Source organism: Notothenia coriiceps, unplaced genomic scaffold (assembly GCF_000735185.1).
Source record: "Notothenia coriiceps isolate Sejong01 unplaced genomic scaffold, NC01 NC01_scaffold00037246, whole genome shotgun sequence".
In the NCBI taxonomy this organism is placed as follows: Eukaryota; Metazoa; Chordata; class Actinopteri; order Perciformes; family Nototheniidae; genus Notothenia; species Notothenia coriiceps.
In genome coordinates, this window is record NW_011369947.1 from 19,894,930 (window position 1) to 19,917,910 (window position 22,981).

A 22,981-nucleotide genomic window follows, 5' to 3' on the forward strand; every position below is an offset into this window, starting at 1 on the left:
TTTGGGTATGGAGGAAAAGAGAGAGGGTTGTGTTTTCTGACACTTGGTGAGTTCCCTGACACACCGGGGACACATATTCATGTATAAAAGACGTTCAAAAGTGCATTTTGCATGATAGGTCCCCTTTAAGTCAAAATGCATCAAATAATAAACTTTAAGTAGCTTAATTAATAATTGATTACTAAAATAGTTTATATTTGTATCAATGCAATATCTTATTACTTGTTATAATGCATTTTAACACATTTTGTTATTTTAAAAGGGGCCCTTTTCTGCTTTTTATGGTTTTCCTGTCCTGTAATGTGTTATATAGGTTTTTGTGCATGTAAATGGTCTGCAAAGACTAAAATCCCAAAGTGCCCTCCAGAGGGAGTTTCCCTACCCCCCTGCCTGAAACGCCTCAATAGGACTCCTTGGTTTACTTTCATAATATAGTGACATCAGTTTGTAACACTTAAGCTTATTGGCTAGCACTCCAATACATTGTACGTGATAGGCTAAGGGGCGGAACATCAAGCGGTCGACCAATCACCACAGAGCCGGCCATTCGAAACTGGCCGGCCGGCCAAACAAATCAGGGAAGACTGGGCTCTGGTTTCAGACAGAGGGTGAAAAGAGGTGCTGCAGCACAGGCAGTATGAGAACAAATAAATACCTTTTTGAACATTAAATCATGTAAACATGTCAAAGAAGAAGCACAAAAATACAAATATGAATCTGCATTATATTTCCTCTTTAATTAAACCACCTACGGAAACTGAAGCAGAAGTGTAACCACTGTTCACATAGGATTTTAATCTCAGGTTTTAAAGTAAAATTGTGATGATTTTTATTCAAGGTACAGCAAAGGTTCACTTGATATTTTCTTTTCTATCTCTGCTTTCATCACTCAAGGTTTTTCAAAGTCAGTGTCAGGGCTTTTATTTCCCCCCGAACACAAGTCTAGGCAAGTCTGTAAAACGAGAACTCGTATGGGTCCTATTCGACAATTCCTCCCTCACAATGCCTCTTAACTGTGTATCAAATAGCAGTTATTTGTTTATGTTGCACTTGCTGAGTTTAATGAAGAAATAATTTTTATAGTATGCAAGTAAGACATTCCAAATAAAGATGTGTTATTGTGTATCATTAGTAGTCAAGCTGTGGCTACATATAAAGTCTTGTTTATGATGTACTAGAGGCTGTTCAGTAGGCTATGTAAACAGGATGACAGACAAATACACCACACATAAGTTTAGCATTCCTCTGTGACAAGGTCAGGATATTATTTTTGACAAAGTACCCACTAACAGTTCCTCCACATAAGGACCTGGTGGGAGTTTAATCTGCCTTTACACTCTTTTTCGGTGTTTACCTTTTCCTCTCTTGTCAATCCCCAGAATTTAAGCTGGAAAAAAACACCAATGGAGAGGAGAGTCGTACCAAGGATATACAGTTAAATTGAGCTGATGAAGCAAATGGGAAGGGAGTGGGAGGAAAGGCGCAGCCAAATACTCAAGAGAGAGTCAGAGATCATCAGAACAGAGATCAGAGAGTTTGTATGAAAAAGTAGCGTGCAATGTATAAGAAAATATAAATTCAATTCAATATAAAGGAGTCATTAACATACATTGAAACGGACTATGTTAAAAATACACTGAACTCCACTCTTAGATAATAATATTCTAATATTTTTGTTGCACTATATTTCATTCCTTTTTATTTACCTCATTATGAAATGTTAGGTCTACTTTACATTACAGCTGTACTCAACTTATAGTGCTAAACTGATTTATGTCATTGTAAAATACACATATACTGTACTATCCTACACATTTTTACAATACTATATTCAACTATTGTACTATACTATTCCATATAATACTGTACTGTTGACTGCTATTATGCACTAAATTATGTATTTCTATACAGAAGGCCTGCAGGTGTGGATGAAGTATTCAAATTTGTACTTAGGTAAAAGCAGTAGTACTACAGTCCTCTTTTACAAGTAAAGGTCCTGTGTTCAAATTTGTAAAAGTACAAAAGCGATAGCAAGTACTTATCATGCATAACAGACCGTTTTATAATAATATTTAACTATAAATATTGATGCATTAAGTCAATCAATCAATCAATGTTTATTTATATAGCCCAATATCACAAATGTTACATTTGTCTCAGTGGACTTCACAGTTTGTCTGTACAAACTGTGAAGTCCACTGAGACAAATGTAACATTTGTGATATTGGGCTATATAAATAAACATTGATTGATTGATTGACTTAATGCATCAATATTTATANTCACTGCCGGACCACGTCTGCTGCCTAAATCTGCTTTATGGTTTTCACTTTCTTTGGTTTGTTTGTTCTTTTTTTATTCAGAAGTTGAACCTATGTCAATAAGATTGTGTGTGAGTTTATGTATTACATGATAACTGAGCATTTTCTGTCAGCTCAGATTTGATTTCTGCTGGTAGTATGTGCCCATGTGTTTCATTGTTGGAGTATAGGCTACTGACGGAATATGCTGAGCAGAGGACACATTTTTTATCCTTACTAGTTTGATTGATTGAGGCAGAACAAAAGAACATAATCAGATTAAATTAGTTTTATATTATGATACTCAGATGTAACTAGTAATTGTAACAGAATACATTTTCTAAGTAACCCTGTGCTTGACCTACCAATCTTTCACCCAGGTACGTATGCAGGATCAAGGCAATGGTCACTCCGATGGCGAAGGTGATAGAAACAGCATAGAGATGTAGGAGTGTGACCTGATCGGAGCGGTCCTTGTCTGTCTCTTTGGGGCTGGACACGCTTCGGTCAAACACGTATGGGCTTCCAGATACCAGCTGTTTCAGAGGGACGTCCTTTGGGTGATGGTTGAGGTCTGTGGCAGCAGCAAGGAAAAGGTTAACATTTACCACAGTAAAGAATATTTTGCTTTACAAAACAAGTCAGGTTATGAGTGATATAAATCCTGCCTGTTTCCCCCCCATTGACATCTAATAAGGTGATTTACACAGTGTTGTAAATGAGCAATTATGAGAGGCTTACATATATTTGTATCCACTTACCACAGCTTCCGTTCAAGGCACAGGTGAAGTCCCTTGAGCGATCAGCCAATTCAGAAGGATCAGCAAAACTTTTGTAACTAGATTTGAACAGCTTGTTAAGTTTTGTTACAGGGGATAACTCCATCCTCATATATATTTAAGCGCTCTTCACAGGCACTAACCATCCTGATTGTAAAAAGCCCTTAAGTTGAAACCTTCCCTCAGGTGAGCTTGTAATCAAACACAGCAGGTGCAATCATCTCCCAACCAATGAGATGTCAGCATTTGGACATGTCAAACTGTGAGCTCATAAACAAAGCATGAGGTGCATATTTCTCATTTTTATTTGGCAGATAAAAAAAGGGTTGGTGTTTTTACATACAGGTAAATAAAGGCTAATCAATACACAAATTACAACACTTTGTCCAAAATCTTAGAAAATACATGCACTCATCCACATTTGCAAATACAAGAAAACATGGTGTATTTCATTTCATCAGGTGGACATCTTCATATCAATTCATACAGTACGAGGTATAATGTAGCTGCCTGTTGTAGTGATTGGTTACATCAGGATCAGATGTATAGATTAAATATGACAAGACACAATTGAGTGTAGATGTGTGTGCATTTCCCCTTTGAATAAAGGAATTCTGATTATGTGTATTTAGCGTGATGCATGTTGTAAGTTTATTTCAAAACAGAGCTTCAGTGGCTGAGGTTGCGATATGCCGGCTGTTGGAGGTGAAAGGCGTGATGTTGGACTCCTGTGCGAACACGGTTCTGCCGTTGAATGGCGTTACGAGACATGTGGTGTGGGTCGACCCAGGTCTTCTTGTTGCAGGGTAGTTGTGTCATTTCAAGCAAATCTTTAGGGTGAGGAAGAGGGGCTGTGACGGCTAGACTGCTGCTGCTGCTCTGAACTGCAAGCTCTGGATCTAACACACTGGAGAGAAACACAAGGAAGTATGTGAGTCTAACAGCCTGAGACATTGTTCATCAACCTGAAGAAAAATAAATGTAATATATATCGGGGTTTGAAATGGTCCCTGTTTATTATTGGTAAACCCTTAAGTTGTTTCCCTTTCAGATGTAATGTGATTTTTTGAAAGGATTCCTCACCTAATGTCACTTTCCATGTTCACAGCTATGTCTTCATGGAGAGCAGAGTTTGATGGCTGTGTGTCAGCCGGCTCTGTGACCTGGTTCTCTGATGAGCTTGGCTCTGTGGAGACAGAAAGGATTTACGTCATATCATTGAGAAATAATTCAGTATACAGGAGGTTGATGGTCTTTCTGTGGAGAAAACAATACTATAGTGGTGTTAAAATTGATGTTTTCGGATATTTTAAAGTAGGTTAGTATGAGGTACTTATCCATAGTCAGCGTTTGGTAATATGATTTCATTATTTGAGTTTGTGGTTTGGCTTCATTGGATTAAAGGCAGCCTCCAATCACGGTTATGAGTCCACATCGAATTATTTAGAATAAATGCCGGGTTATTATTTAAGATAACACTTCCACCAAAATGATTGAGCCCTACTTACACTCCATATTTCTTTATATATTGGGACATTGCAGATAGTTAAATTCTAAAAATGACTGACCTTGATGATTCACAACAAGCCATCCTTCTTCCACCACTTCTCCAGACTTCACATCTTCAGGGGTCTCCTCCTCTCCCCCAAAAAACAAACGGGTGATGGTTTTGAACATTGCTATGTATTCTAACTTTATCTTAGTCTTCCCTTGAGTTGTTTCTCTACACTGTTGATCCCGTCTTCCTTGCTCAGGCGTTGCAAGAGTCTATATCTGCTTGAGACAAGAAAAGAAAAGGGCTCATCAAATCATATCACACATCTTCAATGCTCCTTCAGTGATGCTAATCCTATTTTGACTGTTTGGGAGTGATGCCAATAAACCCTTGCTTCATCATTAATTCAAAATCCAAGAAATCTGGGTCAGCTGACCAGGATGCCCAATGAAATGTCTTGTAATAAAGTGGTTTGAATAATGATGCCCACTGCCCAGAATTTCATTGTTGGTGTCCATCTGTTTTGGCTCATATGGGGGAGGGGTTTCTTTTATGGAACATTTTGTCAGTGCAAAAATGCCTGCTCTGCAACTTAGACTGAGGAGGGTCCATGTTGAGCCATTGCTCTATATTGCATTCATTTCTGCAGTGCAAACACTTTTAACTGCCTGATGTCATCTTGCTTGCATGCAACAAGGTATAATAGACTGTATAAGGAGGGACATATCACTGAATTATTAAAACACTACAGACAGAGAGATCACGTCTCTGTCGAATCAAACAATCAATGTATTGCTCACTGACTTCCGTTTAAATATATTTTTGGACATTGTTTCGGGTATTTGGGTCACAGAGTCCTCAGTGGTTTGCAGCCAAATAACGATATAGTATTCCTTGCATAGCTAATTAATTAAATTGAAAAAAACAATGGCAGCCTGCAGTACATGTACAATGCATTTTTGGGAGGATAATAATCGGACAAATTGTGTCTCCGATGTCAACAACAACGTAAATGGTTGTTTCAGCATTGTCTAACGTAATGCATTCAATGAATTTGCAGTAGGCTTGCTTTTCTGTGTCCTTACCTGCTGTAGTGTTTCTCAGTTTCTCTCGCAGACCATTGTTTGGTGTAAATGTTGCTAATGTTCACAGCAGGTATCTTAATGTGTTGCCAGTTAATGTTAACTAACAGCCTGTTATTGTTCTGTAATTCAAATCTGCAACCGGCCACAGACAACAGAAGTCCCGCCCAGAAGGAGACACCAACTAATCAGAGGCTGGGCACCGCGCATGCGCTTTAATTAATTACTGTGAATTCAAACAGTGAATTGTTATGTCTACAGTACGTCTCTTCTTCGCATGAGCGCCCAGCCGTCTGAACTACAGCACGGGTGAATATTCGCCGCAGTGATAGCCACATTAAGTTATTGCTCAATATTTGGCTGTTTAACAAACATAAAACACCCGCAGGGAACCCGGAAGTAGGCAGTGAGATGCTCTGTTCATCCATGTGCTAATCGGAGGATGGCACTGCAATCCTAAACGTTCAAGAGAAGAAAGGGACTCTTGCTACGATGTTGTGTATTTGTGTGTGTGTGTGTGTGTGTGTGTGTGTGTGTGTGTGTGTGTGTGTGTGTGTGTGAGCAGAAGCAGAACAGCTGGTTTTGATAAGATTATTGTGCTCTTTCTGCAGGGCGTCACAACAATTCAACTGGTCAGTCTTTGTCTCCCCCTAGTGATTGATCAATGATAAGGCCAAACCTCTTTAGAATCAGAAACGGTTTTATTAACAGTAGGTTTACACAGGAGGAATATTGACCTCTAGTTGCTGTAGCCTACTATAGTGTATTAAGTAAAGGTGAAAAGCCTACTTGAGTAAAATAAAAAACAATCTTAAATCAGAATCAGTGATGTTCTGGGAAAATGTCTTATATATTATATATACATTGGGATCACAAAAATCTAACTTCAATATGACCCTGTCCTTGTTTGACTGCAAGGACACATGAAAGCAAAGTGAAAGCAAACGCTTTTTTAAAAACTGATGCATATTCACTCTTAGATATGTGGGCAACGTATCTAAAGTAACCTTTGTGTATTAAGGCTTTTGGGGAAGGATTCATTATCTGCTAGACACAAAACAAACAAACTCCACAAAAATGGCAAGAAACATAAACCGTCACTCAGCCTGAGGCCATAAACCAACTGCATATGTACTGCACTTGTACTTATACTAGGCCTATGTATGATAATATTTATGAAAATATGTTTGTGGGAGGACAACATATATATGATTTTCTTATTTATGGTGTTTTATTGTTTACAGTTTAATCTGCATTCCAGCATATGTTTCCAATAATGCTAACATTGTGGCTGTTGATTTGAGCATTGCCCTGAAGTTTGCCATGAATTTGATGTTGGCGAACTTCATTTTGCCAGTGACCTAAAGCTTCTCATAGGTTGTACAAAGAATGCCCATTTTCATTTTATTCCTGCAAGATACTCGCAGTGCTGAGTGTATATTTATATTGCGCATAAGTATTATACTGCTTATTAACAATATCTAATTAACAAATTGTAACTTGAATATGTATCATCTTAAATAGTCTTGTTGGGTTTGTGAAATGTATATCCCCCACACCGTACTGCCCTTCAGTAGGCCGTATTTGAATGTCTTAAAAAGTCAATAGTGGGTGTACAATGTCAGGACAGTGGGACAAAAATAGCTCATTGATTTTTTGACTGTCGCAGTTTGAGGAACAAGCTAAGAAGAAGGTCTTTGGCAGGACAGAGGCAAAGCACAGCCATCAGTCACAGTGTGTTTAAACCCCTCATTTCACAGGTGACACCGTTTTGGAAATCCCTTGAAATTATACCTGTCTATGCTCTAAATGTAAAGGAACCTCTGTAAAAGCGCCACCTAGTGTTCATTGGAATGATCTCGTGCTATGTCATCACTGCCTTTATTCCACAAGATGGTGCAGGTACTCTACTGAGGTACTCAAGACAGACAACCTGTGTATCAAGATGTAGCTTTATTTTTTAAATGTATTTAATAAAGTGTGGCAGGTCTGATGACAGTCTGACGACACCTCATTATCACAGCCTGAGAACAATAACCCTTTCATGACATATTGATTCATACAATCATTTTAACCTTAAAGTAATACAAAACTACAATTTTGAAGTCTGCACATTCATGATATAATAACTTTGAGACATTGTTTCCTTTCTAAATTCACCTAATGAGGAGAAACAGTGAGTGACTGATAACTAGACAATGACCCTAAGTGTTAAAAAAGACATATACTGTCATAGTAGGAGACTTTGATTATTACCATTACATTTGTATTGGTTTGAATATAACTGTTGAGCTATGTGCTGTTGTGGACTATCAACCAGTCCTTAAGGCTGCAGTTGTAGTTTGATAAAGTTTAAAAATAAAGTTTGATAACGTTTCTCAGCACATTTGAAACAGCTTAAATTCCTTACATCAGTTGCCTGTTGATACTAGGTGTTGCAGTGTTTTAAAAAGTAATTAAACTGTGCACCTGAGCTTGCAATTATATTTTCACAACATATCCAGGTGTCCACATATCTGCTTAATAGTTTCCCAGTATGTGATTTTAATGTATGACACTCGCGCAGTTGTAATAATTCGCTACTGTCTCTTCACCTTTTCTTGTCTGCAGGTCAACACCACTGGGGTCCCGTGTCTAAAGGCTGCTGGTGTTTTGTTGTTGCAAAGTGCATGGAGGCTTCATGCTGAGCACTTGATCGGTGACACGGGAGGTGGGGAGGGCCCTCGGGGCGAGCACACCCCTACCGCCTGTGTCAGAGTACTTCAGAACAGAGGCCAGTATTTAGTCATTCTGCATGAACGCTGCACACACTCACACACTTGTCCGCTCCAACTTGAGGACTATAGGAAGACGTTTCCTGCGGATCCGAGGACCAACATTTGTGTTTTTTTTTTATTCTTTGTACAAACTGTGCTTCGCGACCACGGGATACTTTTACGCACAGTTCTCTGACGCTCACAAGGACAATGCCTCGATCTTTCTTGGTCAAAAAGTACTTCGCGAAACAAAAGCCAAACTACAGTGAACTGGTATGTCACAATGGTGAGTTGAAACTTTTTTTTACATTTCTGTATGACTTATGAAAGTTTTTTAACTGAATGCGTAAAATGCACCTGTTTTCGCGAAGTTGAGCTTTGTTGTGACTTTTAAGTTGAAGGTGGTTGTATTTTGGGAATCAACAGTGCAATGCTTTTTGTGTCTGGTTCAACAACAAACCCGGCTACTCCCCGTTCAAGTCGGGGCCCGTTAGATGCACTTTCCCCCCTTCCTTTCTGCAACCAGACAGAGCACCATTCATGTTACAAGCCCTTGTGAATACGTGGGAGGAAACGGCCCATGAAACCTTCCCATGGCTCCAACTTTATGCTCAGTTAATGTTGAGGAATTATGAGTTTATCTCCTAAGAGAAAACAGACAGTATAGGAGTAGTTGGGGAATGTGTTTAAGACACATTGTGCTGTTTTACATTTAAATGACTTCTTGTCATATGTATATAGTGTGCATTATGATTAAACCATCCTCCTCCTTCTGCCTCAGACACGTCACTGGAGAGGTATCCCCTCGCTGAGCTCCCCTCAGGGGACAACACCTGCTTCACCACAGGTCTGGTTTGGGACCTGAGCGTGCTGCCCGCCCTCTACCTGCCCATCTCCCAAACAGAGCCCTCTGCCACCCCGGGGCCCCTGGACCTCAGCTCCCCCTCCAGCCTCAGCAGCAGTGCCAGCAGCTGTGGAGAGGAGGACGAAGGTCGCACATCAGACCCTCCAAGTCCAGAACCGGTCCACACATATGCCCCCCGCCAGCGGATGAAATGCACCGGTGTCATGCCTCATATCAGCCCCCCTGAGGAAGAGGAGGAAGAGGAGAGGAAGGCCCCCGCCATAGCAGCCCGGCCGGCCTTCCTCTGCAAACACTGCCCCAAGGAGTACACCAGCCTCGGGGCCCTGAAGATGCACATCCGCTCACACACACTCCCCTGTGTGTGCACCACCTGTGGAAAGGCTTTCTCCAGGCCGTGGCTGCTGCGCGGCCACATCCGCACACACACAGGTAAAAACAACATTTCTTCATTTGCTTTATTTAAAGATTCAAAGCTTTTATTGTCAAATGCACAGAAGCTACAGTTTAGTTATGGCATTGAACAACTCAAGTCCCAGGCTCCTTCAACAGAGCAATCTTGATATAGATAAGACAGTAAATAGTGCACAAAGAAACAGAATAGAAATACAATACTGCAAGAGAATGTTGCAACCGACCAATGTGCAAGTAATGCAGGAGAAGTAAACTATATACATGTAAAATGGAATAAGATGAGCTTTAATAATATGAATAACGGTTGAGTCAGGAGTGAAGAATTAGTGTGTAGAAGCTGTGAATCTACATTTAGATGTGAGTCAGCAGGTCCCTCCTTCATCATCACAGCAGGATATGCATGACAATCAGTTTGATGAGCTCAACACTTGACCAGAAGATTTTATCACATGTAGCCGTCTGTAGACCAGGTGCTCATTGATCACTCATTGTGTTTAATGTCCCAACAACAATGACTCGTCAGCTAATTGTCTTATCACGGCTGCTGGGGAAAGACAGCAGATTGGGGACACACAGGAGGGACAAAAGGTTTAAAGGAATGCCTGAAGGCTCTGCTATCACTGAGCACTTTGTAACTGCAGCCACTTGTTAGCGTGCTGCTCATTTGGCTCTGATTGAATCATGCTAATTCAGTCAGGCTCTGACCCCACCAGCACACCATGTGCTTCTTCATTATCTGCAGAGTGTGTGTGTGAGGTGTTTATGGAGGGGTCTTGGGAACTCTGGCTGTCACCTGATCACCTGACATTTACATTTAATTTATTTTGCTATTCCATGCACACTTACTGTAAATAATATCCTGCTTTAAAATGGTGTTAACAGTAATTAGCCCTTTGTCTACAGATCTTTATCTTTCTCTGTCAATATTTAAATATTTTACTTTTTAGTTACTTTTGAGATATTATTTACTCTTTTTTAATTTTCACATTATGTGCAATGCCTTGTTTTAACATGCCGCTGTGACGAAAACATGTCTCAAATTGGGATCAATAAAGTATATCTTATCTGACATTTTCTGATGTGTTTTCTCCTTTCTCTCCGTCCAGGTGAGCGTCCGTTCTCCTGCACCCACTGCAACCGGGCCTTCGCCGACCGCTCCAACCTGCGAGCTCACCTGCAGACTCACGCTGAGGTGAAGAAGTACCAATGTGGCGTCTGCTCTCGCACCTTCAGCCGCATGTCGCTGCTGCAGAAGCACAGCTCCTCCGGTTGCTGCTCCTCCGCCGTGTGACCGCCACAGAGAGAGAGACAAGAGGGGGACAGTCAGAGCTCAGGGGGGTCGAGGGCCACGAAGAGGGGGTCCACACAAGCTGGCCTGATGATGACCTGCGAGGCCACAAAGAGCATGAAGTGGCTTCATTTTAAAGACCTGGAGGGAATTAAGCCTCATTTAAAGATCTGACTTTACAAGCCAAAATGACTTTTTAAAACATCTGAAGAGCAGATTTTTTTCTTCCCATCTAGACTCAGGTTTTTATGGCCGGACCAAATTTGAAACCGAGCAAAGCCGAGACTCACTTGATATCAGCCCCCTTTGTTGCTTTCCTGCCCGTTTCCTAAAGACCAAATATGTAGTGAACTCATCGGGGTAAGAGGTGCTCTTTCCTGTCTCCGTCCTGGTGCCGGCCAGCTCAGGATCACAGCCTAGACACAGCTGCTGAGAGTTGGGGTGCGTGGGTGGAATAAATCTCTTAGCGTGCCTCAAAACACACACACACATGCAAACACAGTCACACACACAAAAAGCAAATGCACACACAGCTGTCCCTGGTACTGTGGTGTAGATAGACGAGGTGCTAACAGGTGCTACAGCCATGACCTTCGGCAGCTGATAGCAGGTGACTTCCACTGCCCTTGGTTTGCTTAAGAAAAAAAAGAGGAAGCATGTCATCACAAAAGAATGGCATCAGTTAAGTCCTTATTTTTTTTGCCGATGAGGATCACTTTAAACCTCTGTTTTGTCTACATCCAAACCTTCTCTTTTATCTGATGATTTTCACAGATAGGAAAAGCCATGCTGTCTGTTGTTTTCCAAAGAAGCTTCACTTTGCAAGCGCCGCTGCAACGCGGAAGACAATGCAAGCCATGCACTCAAGGTTACCACAGTGTTAATAATACAAGCCAAAAGCCATATTTTGTAACTTAAATGAATTTGTGCCTTGAAATTGTGTTACTTTGAAACCAAAAATGTGCCTTTTTTTACCTCAGTTAGTATTTGTCGATATAAAATTGAATGCAGTATTAGTAGAAATTAACGCCAAAACAGTTTGAAAATGCAAGAAGGCTGGGACCAAAGATTTTAAGGTTTACACCATGGAGACATGGAAGACTAACATGTGATCAGAAGCCTGTCGGTGCAGTACAAAGCTGAATTTTTAAACTTTCCTAAACCTTTTTATGGCAGTGTTTTATAGTGCAATGTGCAGATGACTTTGTTATTTCAATTTTTGTACCATGCTTGTGTGTTCACTCCTATTTCTTGTATGTTATAACTGATGAATTTCCATTCAATAAAGTAATTTATGTTTATTAAAACTTGCTTTCTCATTTGCATTAGAGTAAAAAATCCCCGCCTGTACAGTTGAGACTGGGCGCAGTCGTTAAGTCGGTTATGAAAGGTGTGTTTGATCATTAACTGGGGGTTGTCAGTTCAGCACCTTGATATAAGGTGTGTGACGAGTGACCTGACCATTGTAGTGACGTTGCAGATGTGCAGGTGAACACACTTTGATGATGGACCGGAACAACTGACTGCACCTGCTTCCAGTTTCCACCTGCCGTCTACTTCTCACTGTCACTGTGTAAACACTGCTGGATACGTTTGCGTGTAAAAGAGAATTTCGCTGAACTTCTGTTTTCAATCTACCCCAAAGATCTACCATGATTTCTCCCTACACTCTGAAGTGACCTTACGGCGGAACTATAGTAGGCTGTGTGTGTACTTCTTTCCTCCTCTGGGACAGTATAGCATTCTCCTCTGCCTCCGACCAGACAGTGAGTCAGAGTCTGCGCAGGCTGGAGCTGGAGGTTCCCATGGCGGCTCTGCTTCAGTCAGCAAGTCAGGCCACTAGTCAGTGAGTGAGTTATCGAAAGAGTAAGTGAGTGAATGAGTTAGTTGGTGTACGTGGGATGAGACCCATCATAGTGAGGTAAACTGTTCCACTCCACAGTTCCTTATTTCCTACTGAGTCAGCTCACAGCTACCAGGACGACCACTACATCATACAGCAATGACTCACCCCGCACACTCAGTACTTTACACCAGTGGGCAAATGTAACCAAGTTCTGTACTTAAGTTTAAAATACTTTACTTTGCTTGTGAGGCCCCTTTCTACCTTCACTCCACATCATCCCAGAGGAAAATATTGTACTTTTTTCTTAATAAACCGTATGTTTCTTACTATCCTGGCTCCAAAATAGTGGAATGACCTCCCTACATATCAGCATAGCAGAAAGTCCACACATTTTTGTTGCAGACTGAAACACCTACTTGCTTTGACTGCACTTTGGCCCAAAGAAACACCTTACGTACATATGTAGCACTTTATTTGAAGCTAATGCACTTAAAGTGGTCTTGCGATTTTTTATTTGTTTCTTCATGGTTGATTGCACATTCTGCGTCACTTCTCAAAAAAAGTTCAGCTAAATAAAGTGTGATGTAATTTAATGGATACAGGAAATGTATTTGTAACTATTTATATTATTGTTTAGTCATGTTCACCCCAATATATGTCCTGGTTCCAGCTTCACAAATATAAAGACTCACTGCTTTACCTTTTTAATAATTGAGTGTGGATGGATGGACGGCAATCAGCAGATTAATCCATCACAAAATCACCATTAGTTAAACAAGTCAGAGACTTGCTTGAGAAATAAAAATCTAATGATATAACATGATAGTATAACATTTTCAGTTTTGAGCACTTTTAATTTGAATAGAAACACATATTCCTCCATATCCTTAAGTACTTCAGTTCCTGAATACTTTCCTAACCACTGCTTGATAATAAATCTCTTGAACAGATTCCCAAACATATGTGGCAAGAACATGAACCAGGTCCAATATGGAACTAATGTGAGACTCCTTTGGTCGTTATGCCCTCTTTTGTTTTACTCAGGATGCTCTTGGATAAAAGGGCTATTAAAATCTCAGCTGTTGGAGGTTAGTTCAGGACTACTCTGATGATGTCAGCTGGTATGTCCTGAGGTTAGGGTGAGGTTCTGCTAGCAAAGACGATTGACAACCCCTCATTTGCACTTTATTCTAAGTTTGCTTGTTCTTTGAGGTTATTGTTTTGCTTGTTCCTCAGCACATTTTTTCTATCAACCTCCTTTTTGAAGCTTCTATGAGGAGGTGCTTTTTCTCCATGGAATAGATGAGCAGCATTTTAATTTGCTTTATTCTTTTAGATCAACATCTTGCCTTGTTCCTTTCTAGTCTTACATGTTCACCATAACCGCAAAAGCTGCAAAGTCCCAGTTAAAAAAACCTCCTACATTCAAATCTTTGCTGCATCACAACTTGCTGTACTTATGTCTGCCTTTTTATAGAGAAAGGAAAACACAACACGCTCCCATACTTGTTCCTCGGGGAGAGTACAGGGCCTGGATCTGAAATCTGAGAGCGTTTTCCTGCTGTGTGCTTTACAGTGCCAGAGCACTCACTGTAATTTACCAAAAGTGGCTGCTATTTATGCCATAAAGCATGTGTTTAACATTCCTGAACCCCACTGTGTTTGTGTATTCCTCGCTCTCTCCCTCGTTCGCTTGCTCTACCACTCACTCTCTTGCCTGCCTCTGCGACTGTATTTCTATTTCTGTGTGTGTGTGTGTGTGTGTGTGTGTGTGTGTGTGTGTGTGTGTGTGTGTGAGTGGAAACGGTCCCTACAGAGCAGCAGCCCTTTCCCTCTTCACAGAAGGATCATCTCTCCCCCTCTGAGACAAGGCCGACAGGAAGTGGGAGTTTACATTGGCCTACTTTACCCAAAAGAAGCAGCCTGGGTGGAGGAGCCGCTGCAGCTCGAGTGCTGTTTCTGCTGCTGCTGTTCCTGCTGCTGCTTCGCTTTGCCACGGCCAGCGCCATGTCCCATCCCCCCATCAGCTGTCCCACCCATGCCTGCTCTTTTAGCCAAGTTTTCGGGGTGGAGTTGGGTGGCCGGGAACGAGAGAGTGGCCTTCAGTGCAGCAGCAGTTAGGACTCATGGCCTGGGAGACAGGAAGGAGCTGTCAGCCTCTCGTAAACAGGACTCATCCTGCACTCATGACACACAAGACCTGGAGAGAATTCTCCCAGGAAAAGCCTTCAGGCTGCTGATAAGTCAGTGACCTGCTAAACAAGAACCTCAACACAGACACTTGATATGCGTGAACCTCACACACTTGTGACTATCACCTGAGACTCAGTAGTCCTTCTACTGACACGTTACAGTCACTTGATAATAAGATGATTATCAGCGGCGGCCCATTCACATGAAGAGTGACTGCATCGCCTTATAACTTGTAAATTGCATTTTAACCGCAACACAGGAGTCGGTGTTACGAGGCAGCAGTCTGCGGATGTGGAAGCAGAGCAATCCTCGTGCTTTATGCTTAAGAATAGAAAGACTGTAATGGTTTGATATCAATGAAGCTATCATCCTATCCTCAGTTGTACTCCCCAAGCACCTCTCACCTCTTGTATTACTTCCTTGGCCTCCTCTTCCAAGATTAGCACCTCTCAATGTCTGTCACCTTGCTTGAGGACACTTCATTACTCCCTAGTGTTTTGGTGTGAAACACTTTTGTCAGCTAACAGTTTGGAGTGGGTTCTTGTCTCTCTGAGATCTTCTTCAGTGCTGTCTCACTCTTAACGTGTTATCTTCCCGTTAACTTTGCAACTTTTGACCTGGTTTGAATGTTTATAATGTTTATTTAATCGTGGATTAAACACAAAAGTTAAACCTTAGTTTTGAGTTAAAAAAGGCAAACATTTGAGATATTTTGACTAGATCAGAAGAGAATGTCTTAATGGATAATCACAGACTGCATGTTATATGTCAAAATGTAGTGGCGATACGGTTTGGAAACCACTTCAAATATTTAATGGCAGCACATAATGACACCAGATGCTATTCATTTAAATGAATCACAGACAATTTGATGATCATTATCTCATTAGAAACACTTGAAAACAGGTCAAATTCATCCTAAAGACAACAGGGCAGTTAAGCACAAGTGTGGAGTCCTGAAGAGAATGCAGAGCTAACTCTTTTCCACTGAGCTCCAAACAGGCCCGAGACGCAACCGCTGCATCTGGTAAATAAGAAGGCCAACAGCGGTAACACCACAAGTATGCTTAATGATGGATTTGATCAGGCTGTGGAGTTGCCCAAAGGCTGGATTGGAGAAGTGGTTGGGTGGGTTAGGGGATGGGGGTAGGGGGTGCATATTAAAGAGTAATGAATCACACACTCAGTCACAGGGTCGCCGGCTATGAATGTGCTCTCTGTTGGTTTTCCTGGAGCCTGGAGTTTACTAACTGATGACGCAGGCTGGACTTGATCAGAGACATGTGTTGCTGCGGACTCGATGCCAGTGAGAAGCATAGCGAGCGAGAGGAGAAGGGGGGAGGGGGGGAGGTAGAAGGATGGATGGCGCCGGGGCTCTCTGCTTTTCCTCTGTGTCCTTCTGGGCATTGCCTCACACTGGGGCTGGTGCGATAGGAGAAGGAGGGAGAGAAAATAAACCCGACTTCTACCCTGAGACAGGAAACAAGGGATTCTCAGAGAGTATCCTGACCCAGCTTTCTTAACTAACACAACTCCCAAATTCTTGTGTGGCATCTCAGCTAGCGAAGGAGTAGTCTGCTGCACTCAAAAGCAACCAAAGCGGATATTACTCTGACCTCAACAGAATAAAAATAAAGACAATCCTAAATCTTATGTGAGTGCTGTTTAAAAAAAGAAAGTCAACTTAGAACCCAGCAGCTCTGAGGCTGTATAGCAACTAAGGTCTTTAAAAGTTGATACCCTTTCCAAAAGTAGAACAAAGCACAGCCCTTTTTTTTACATTACTTATAGTTGTACTGTTACTAACAATAGCTTTGTGTTGCTTTGAGCTAAATAATGAAAATGGTCTGCATGCTAACATACTCACATGCTCACAATGACAAAGCTTACACGCAGAATGTTTAGTCACTTTTCATCTCTGTTTAGCATGTTCATATACTTACATTTAACACAAAGTAGCCTGAGGCTGATGGGGAAATCCATCAAAGTAAAATAAATAAACCAAAGAACTGGACAAAATAGACTTGATGATTGTTCTTGATGAATAGTTAAAGGTTCTCAATCACAAATCCAAGGAGCAAGTCTCCGCATGGTTGTCAACATGTCCAAGGCTGAGTTGGTAGCCTGAAGCTAACGGTTCTAACAGCATCAAAAAGTAACAACAACAGCAGCACAGCTAACAAGAGCTAACAGTGTAAACTAAAGGGAGATATGGAGGGTTGCCTCACAACCTTGTGAGTTTGGAAGACATTATTAGCAGTAGGAGAGAAACCACCAATAGCTAGCTGGCTAACCCTCATGTTTATGAAGAGAGGCTTGGATTACAACACACACAGGGAGAGTTACTTCATTTTGTTCTTTGGTAAACATGACTTCACTAGACATTCAAATAGCAAGTAATTGTTGTTTTATGCTTCATCAAAGCTATGAATATCAAATTGGGACGTTTAAGGGATCAACTAAGTGATTAGTCAATCCTGAGGGGGAAATGGATGCTTATTTGTATGTCAATCCAAACAACGGTTGTGTAGCAATTAAAACAATTCACATAACAGAACAAAGAAGGGGATCACCAAAATGAGTAGGATTGACCCTCTAGACAACATGACTGTCTTTATTAAATGTATTGATAATCCTGATAGCTGTATATTTCCGTGTGTGCAGTGGTGAACAGAAATACAACAGACATTGCAATCCATGCCTCTAGCATGGCTAAAAGCAGAGAGTCACCCCCACATGTTAAGCACTTTAGACTCCCTTTGACCTGTCATTGGAGGATGGATCACCTGTTTGCCAAACTGGAATGCACCTGAGCATATTTTCCCAGACAAGGTGCAAAAGGACGTTGAAGCTGTTGCCGGAGGCCCTGAGAGTATTATGAAAGAGTGATGCAGATTGGTTCCCACCTGTCAGGACATGTCATGGCTTTGCAGTGTGTAAACAGTGTCAGGTGGTGTGCTCGTAATTTCTAAACGTTTAAAGGTTTTTGATTTGCTGAAACGTAGAAAGTTGTGTGTGAAAAAGGAGAAGTTACTACCCGGGCAAGCTGCATCATGCCATGAGTAAGCTGCTCACATCACAGCCAGGCAGAGATTTGCTTATTGAGTCACTATAGTGTCTGTTATGTGTCATTTCCCATGAATAGCCTCACAAGTTCACAGATTCTTAAAACCACACCGGTATGAGAGATAACGTTGTTGAGTGCGTCCCATTTGTTCCAATGGAGATCAAAGACTGGAGGTAGTGTTCACCAGGAACATATGCGGATAGTAAACAGCAACAATCTGCTTCATGTACACTCAAACATTCGATAGCTGTCATATTGCCATAGATCACCACGCATGCTGTCACACTGTCTCCAGATACAAACACACAGATGTAGGTGACACAGGCGTACACACTGAGGAGGGCTCTTCTGTGTGGGAGGCCCACAGTATATGCAGCAGCTGGTTATGATGGAAAACACCCGGCACTCCCACAGACACCCCACAGGCCGTCCCTGTCATTGTGACGCACCGGGGGGCTGCTGGTTCCCTAGAGCCTCCGAGGCTCCAGACCTGGGGGAGAGCTGGTCTATTCATCAGCGGTCCAGCTTTCAAACAACTGCAACCAAACAGAGAACCAGTTGATTCTGCACAGTCAAACAATAGACACACACACACAGTCGAGCGAGGAAGCACTCGCGCAATCCCAAATCTATGCACGCACACATGCAACCAGTCCGGCACATGTTGAAGCCATTATCCCGTTGCTTGTTAAGTCATTACTCTATAGCTTGTTATTTTCCCAAGCAAGAGAAAGCAATCTATCCACAAAGGAGTGCTGAGAGATTTGCCACCCGACTGAGCCCTGGGATATGGGAAGTTACCCTGAAATTTGAGGAATGTGGTGAGGTCTGAAACCTAAGGAACATAGGGAAAAAAACATCTTCTGGAACAGTGAGGCTTCTTTCCCGGAGTCTCCAGGTCGTATATGCAGCCAAAACTGTAGGAGATATCCACAGGGAGGGAGTATTATAGATATTACTGATGACAGTGCAGAAACGTTTCTGTCCACCAATGGGATGTGGAGGAACTGACATAGTCTGAGGGCTTTGACATATTCACGGTGGATCTCAGACATCTGGTTTCCATTTCCCCCCCTCTCCTAAGACAGGGAGTGCTGGCAGCGGGGCTTTTCAATGAAATCGTCTATTCCACTTCCTGTGCTATCAGTTTAGCATAAGTGTGTGCAGGGCAAAGCCGTGCTCAACACATATTATTAAAGTGAACTGCTCTGCTTTCCTTTAAGGTTTTTGTTTTCTTTCTGCCCCCCCCCCCCCCCCAAAAAAAACCCTGACGCCACCCTCAAGGTTTATGAGCAGGAACACCCCACGAGCAGCCATTTTCACAGCATCCTACAGTGTGCTAGGAAAAGCTGCGAGCCAGCACACTCTCACCACACTGCTAATGAGTGACACATGCCCCCTAGCTCCGCCACCGACACCTAAGATCAAAGCCCCTGGAAGAGAAGGGGGCTGGTATAAACATTAAACTCCTCATCCCCATCCACCTCCTCTTTGACACCCATGCGATACGTCTGAGGGAAAGCCAAATGGTGACGCACCTGTCCTTCCTTTTTTACTTTAATACAAGCAGGAGCAGCAGCCTTGTGCTTCTTTTCATAGAGGCAACGTCAGGGTGAAGCAATGTATATTCCAGATGCAGTCATGTAAAGTATCTACATTTACTCAAGTTCTTTACTTGAGTATTTGAATGTTTTGCTAATTTGTACTTCTACCCCACTACAATTCAAAGGTTAATCGTGTACTTCTATGCCACTACATTCATTTAATACCTTTTGTTACTTTGCAGATTTTGATTAATGATGTGAAATATAAACAACACTTAAATAAGACTTTTGTCTGGAGTAAATTCACAAGCTACCTTTCAGCATAGAAAGGATTTAAATTAACTGAACCTTTACTAGCTTTGATAAACACATCAATAATTATGATCAAAACATACAATAAAGTTATTCTGAAATGTGCCAATCTGCGTAATGAATACTTTTACTTTTGGTGCTTTAGGTATGTTTTGATGCTAATAGGTTTGTACTTTTACTTGAGTAACATTTTGAAGGCAGAACTTTCACTTGTAACACAGTATTCCTTCAATTTGGGACTTCCACTTAAGTACAAGGATCTGAGTTCTCCAGCCTCTGTCCAGATGTGTATGATAAGAGATCAGATAACATTCAGACATGTTGCATGTCAATGTGAGCGACGGGAATGCGAGTGTGCAGTCACAACTATCCACTCACGCCTGTAGCTGGATAGATTAATGGAGGGGGTGGTATTATGGAAACTCAAATTGCAAAAGTCTGGATCAACACCCAATCTCTCGCCCCTCGATCCCCGCAGCCCTTTTCATTAAATCAATTACTCCAACCATCTTCCAGCTGAAACATTGTCCGAACAGTTTCCATACTGCTGAAGGGCGTCGAGAACAGAGTAGACAGAAGAGGGAGTGGGGGGGGGGGGGGGCTAGCCAGGCAAAGGCAGGAAATCCCAGTGCGCCATGAACTATTTTCTTCACCAGAACCTTCTTTTTACCCACTGCCCCCAACCCCCTCTATCAGACGCAACATCCACTGCTGGTTTGACGAGCAACCGCACCACCACCACCCACCACCGTGAAAAAAAAGCAATCCAACATCTGTCCAAACACCACACACACACACACGGTTCAGTTGTGGGCCTGCTTACTCGCAGTGCTGGGGTTGTTGAGACGGGTATCAAAGCTTGGGGTTCCCCTCCCATTCTCAGTCCCACTGCGGTTAGACCATAGACAGAGAGCACCTCCTTTACACAGAGCCCTGCCAAATGCCAAAAAACACTCATGTATACAATGGAGAAGAAGGTTGCACTGCTCCCAGTGGTGGAAGGGTAAGTAACTAAGTACATTTACCTTCAAGTACTGCACTGAGAAGTTGTACATTGAAGTACTTTACCCAAGAGTATTTTCATTGTGATACTACTACTTTACTACATTTTTGGGAGCAATGTTGTACTTTTACTCCACACACGTTTATTTTACACCCCCCCCCCCGGCCCCCCCCCCCCCCCCCCCCCTGATTTACTTTATAAAATCAGATTTCTGACACAAAATATTCAAAGCAAAAACTCTTCAACATGAACAGAAAATGACACAAAAATAGTGCAGTTTGAAATATGTTTTTTGTTTAGAGATACATTTCACAGTTCCAGCTTGCTTCAATCTGAGAGTGTTAAAAGTATTCTAAAAATATTTTCTTCACTGCCAATGTTTTCTGCAGTACTAAATTACATTTTGCCGAATCATCTTATATACTTATTACTTCGATGCCAGTACTTGGTTACTGAAGTCAAGTAATTTTTAGGGGTGAGGGTATGGCACCGTTTTACTCAAATGTAAATCATCTTGATAACACTTTCTCCACCACTGGCTGCTGCATCTACATACATTCGCTGCAGGAGAGAACATGAGGGGCGCATTGAACTCAAGGCTTTTTTCTCTGTCGAAACATTCTCTTGGGCGAATATAATCTCGATCCCCTCGTACAGTATCACGTGGATCGCTGAGGATGCACGAGCTTCCTCCGATGTGGACTCCAATGAAAGAGATGGCTGAGCACTATCTCAAAAACTAAATTCTGTCCGGGATTCTCATTTCGCATTGACGACACATTCCCTCTCATTAAGACGACGGTTCGAGGAATGGGAGAAATTCAGGTCCGTGGACACTAGTGGAAGAAACCTGGAAATACACATCCGTGTTTGATGCCCAGCACAGCACGATTCCGTGTGTTTCCATATTGCAACATCAAAATCCAGACACAGTGCTGATTTGTTGCAAGAGCAGGAACCAGTCCTGTGACTGGAGTTGGATTTTTTATGCACTGTGAGACCCCATGCAACGATGAGAGGCCCTCCAAAAAACCTTCAGCCCAGGTCTATTTTTGTGTTTTTTTCTCCCTCCCTCTTGAGACAAACTGTGGAAGAGGCCAAGTGTGAGTATACTGGGTGGGCAGCAGGCTAGGCACCCTTGCAACAGCGTGGTCTGAACTATCCGATGGGGTCGACGGTTTGTAGTCGGCTCTGGTGAGGTTGGAGGGGATGGTCTGTGTTGAGTACTTTGGCGCCATGGTGATCGTTTTTTCGCAGCAGGTCAGTGAGGATGACGATTACCAATTATACTTTAGCAGGCAGGCCATGGCCCTGCAGAGAGGGGGAAGTTTCCTGCTCACCCCTCACAGTACAGGNNNCTCAGTCAGTAGGGGCTTGGACTGTGAGCCGTAGGGGCGCCGGTTCAACTCCCCGACCAGACCTAAATGTGGAGTGTGTACTGCTACTTGGAGAAGTCCCAGTTCACCTCCTGCCCTGCCGTGGTGCCCTTGAGCAAGGCACCGGATACCCCCCTTCCTCCCCCACACTCCCATTGCTCACTGGGCGCTGTGCAATAGCTGCCCACTGCTCCTAGTACTAGGATGGGTTAAAAGCAGAGGCCACATTTCACTGTGTGCTGTGTGCTCTGCATGTGTGACCATTAAAGAGGGTTTCATCCCTCCAATTCTATTCTACTCCATAGATTCACAATTAAAGTATTGGCCAACAGAACAGTTTACAGAGAAGAAATAACATCTGATCCTTTTACAACAAACACTATATGCTCTTGAGTTTTTTAGTCACACTGTAATCCTGCTTTTAATCCCCAATTTTTTGATATTGTAACAGTAATCGGATTACGTCTTTTCTATGGTATTTTGGTATTTCGATTGTTTAATCCCATTACATGCAATCTGTTACTTCCCAAGCCTGGTCTAGCGATATAAACAGAAACAGGTTTATTGGCAAGTAGGTTAACATACGAGCGATTATCCTTGTTGTATATGGTGCACACATAAACACAGTTAAAGAAGATACATTTAACATACATATATATATATA

General features: G+C 42.1%; 2 protein-coding genes across 2 annotated transcripts in view; both read left to right on the forward strand.

Moving 5' to 3' along the window:
• Nucleotides 1-5,890: 5,890 nt before the first annotated feature.
• Nucleotides 5,891-12,283, forward strand: snai1a (snail family zinc finger 1a). The gene is made up of 4 exons (XM_010795147.1): nt 5,891-5,965; nt 8,267-8,698; nt 9,194-9,706; nt 10,795-12,283. The coding sequence occupies exons 2-4, from the start codon at nt 8,623-8,625 to the stop codon at nt 10,977-10,979; spliced, it is 774 nt and encodes a 257-aa protein (XP_010793449.1). The 5' UTR covers nt 5,891-5,965; nt 8,267-8,622; the 3' UTR covers nt 10,980-12,283.
• A 9,894-nt stretch (nt 12,284-22,177) lies between these two features.
• The window catches only part of LOC104966500 (gamma-glutamyltransferase 7-like), a 6,215-nt gene continuing 5,411 nt past the window's right edge, over nt 22,178-22,981 (forward strand). The window contains exon 1 of the mRNA XM_010795686.1: nt 22,178-22,303. Within this exon, the coding sequence (XP_010793988.1) occupies nt 22,178-22,303 (126 nt within the window). The remainder of the gene's footprint in view (nt 22,304-22,981) is intronic.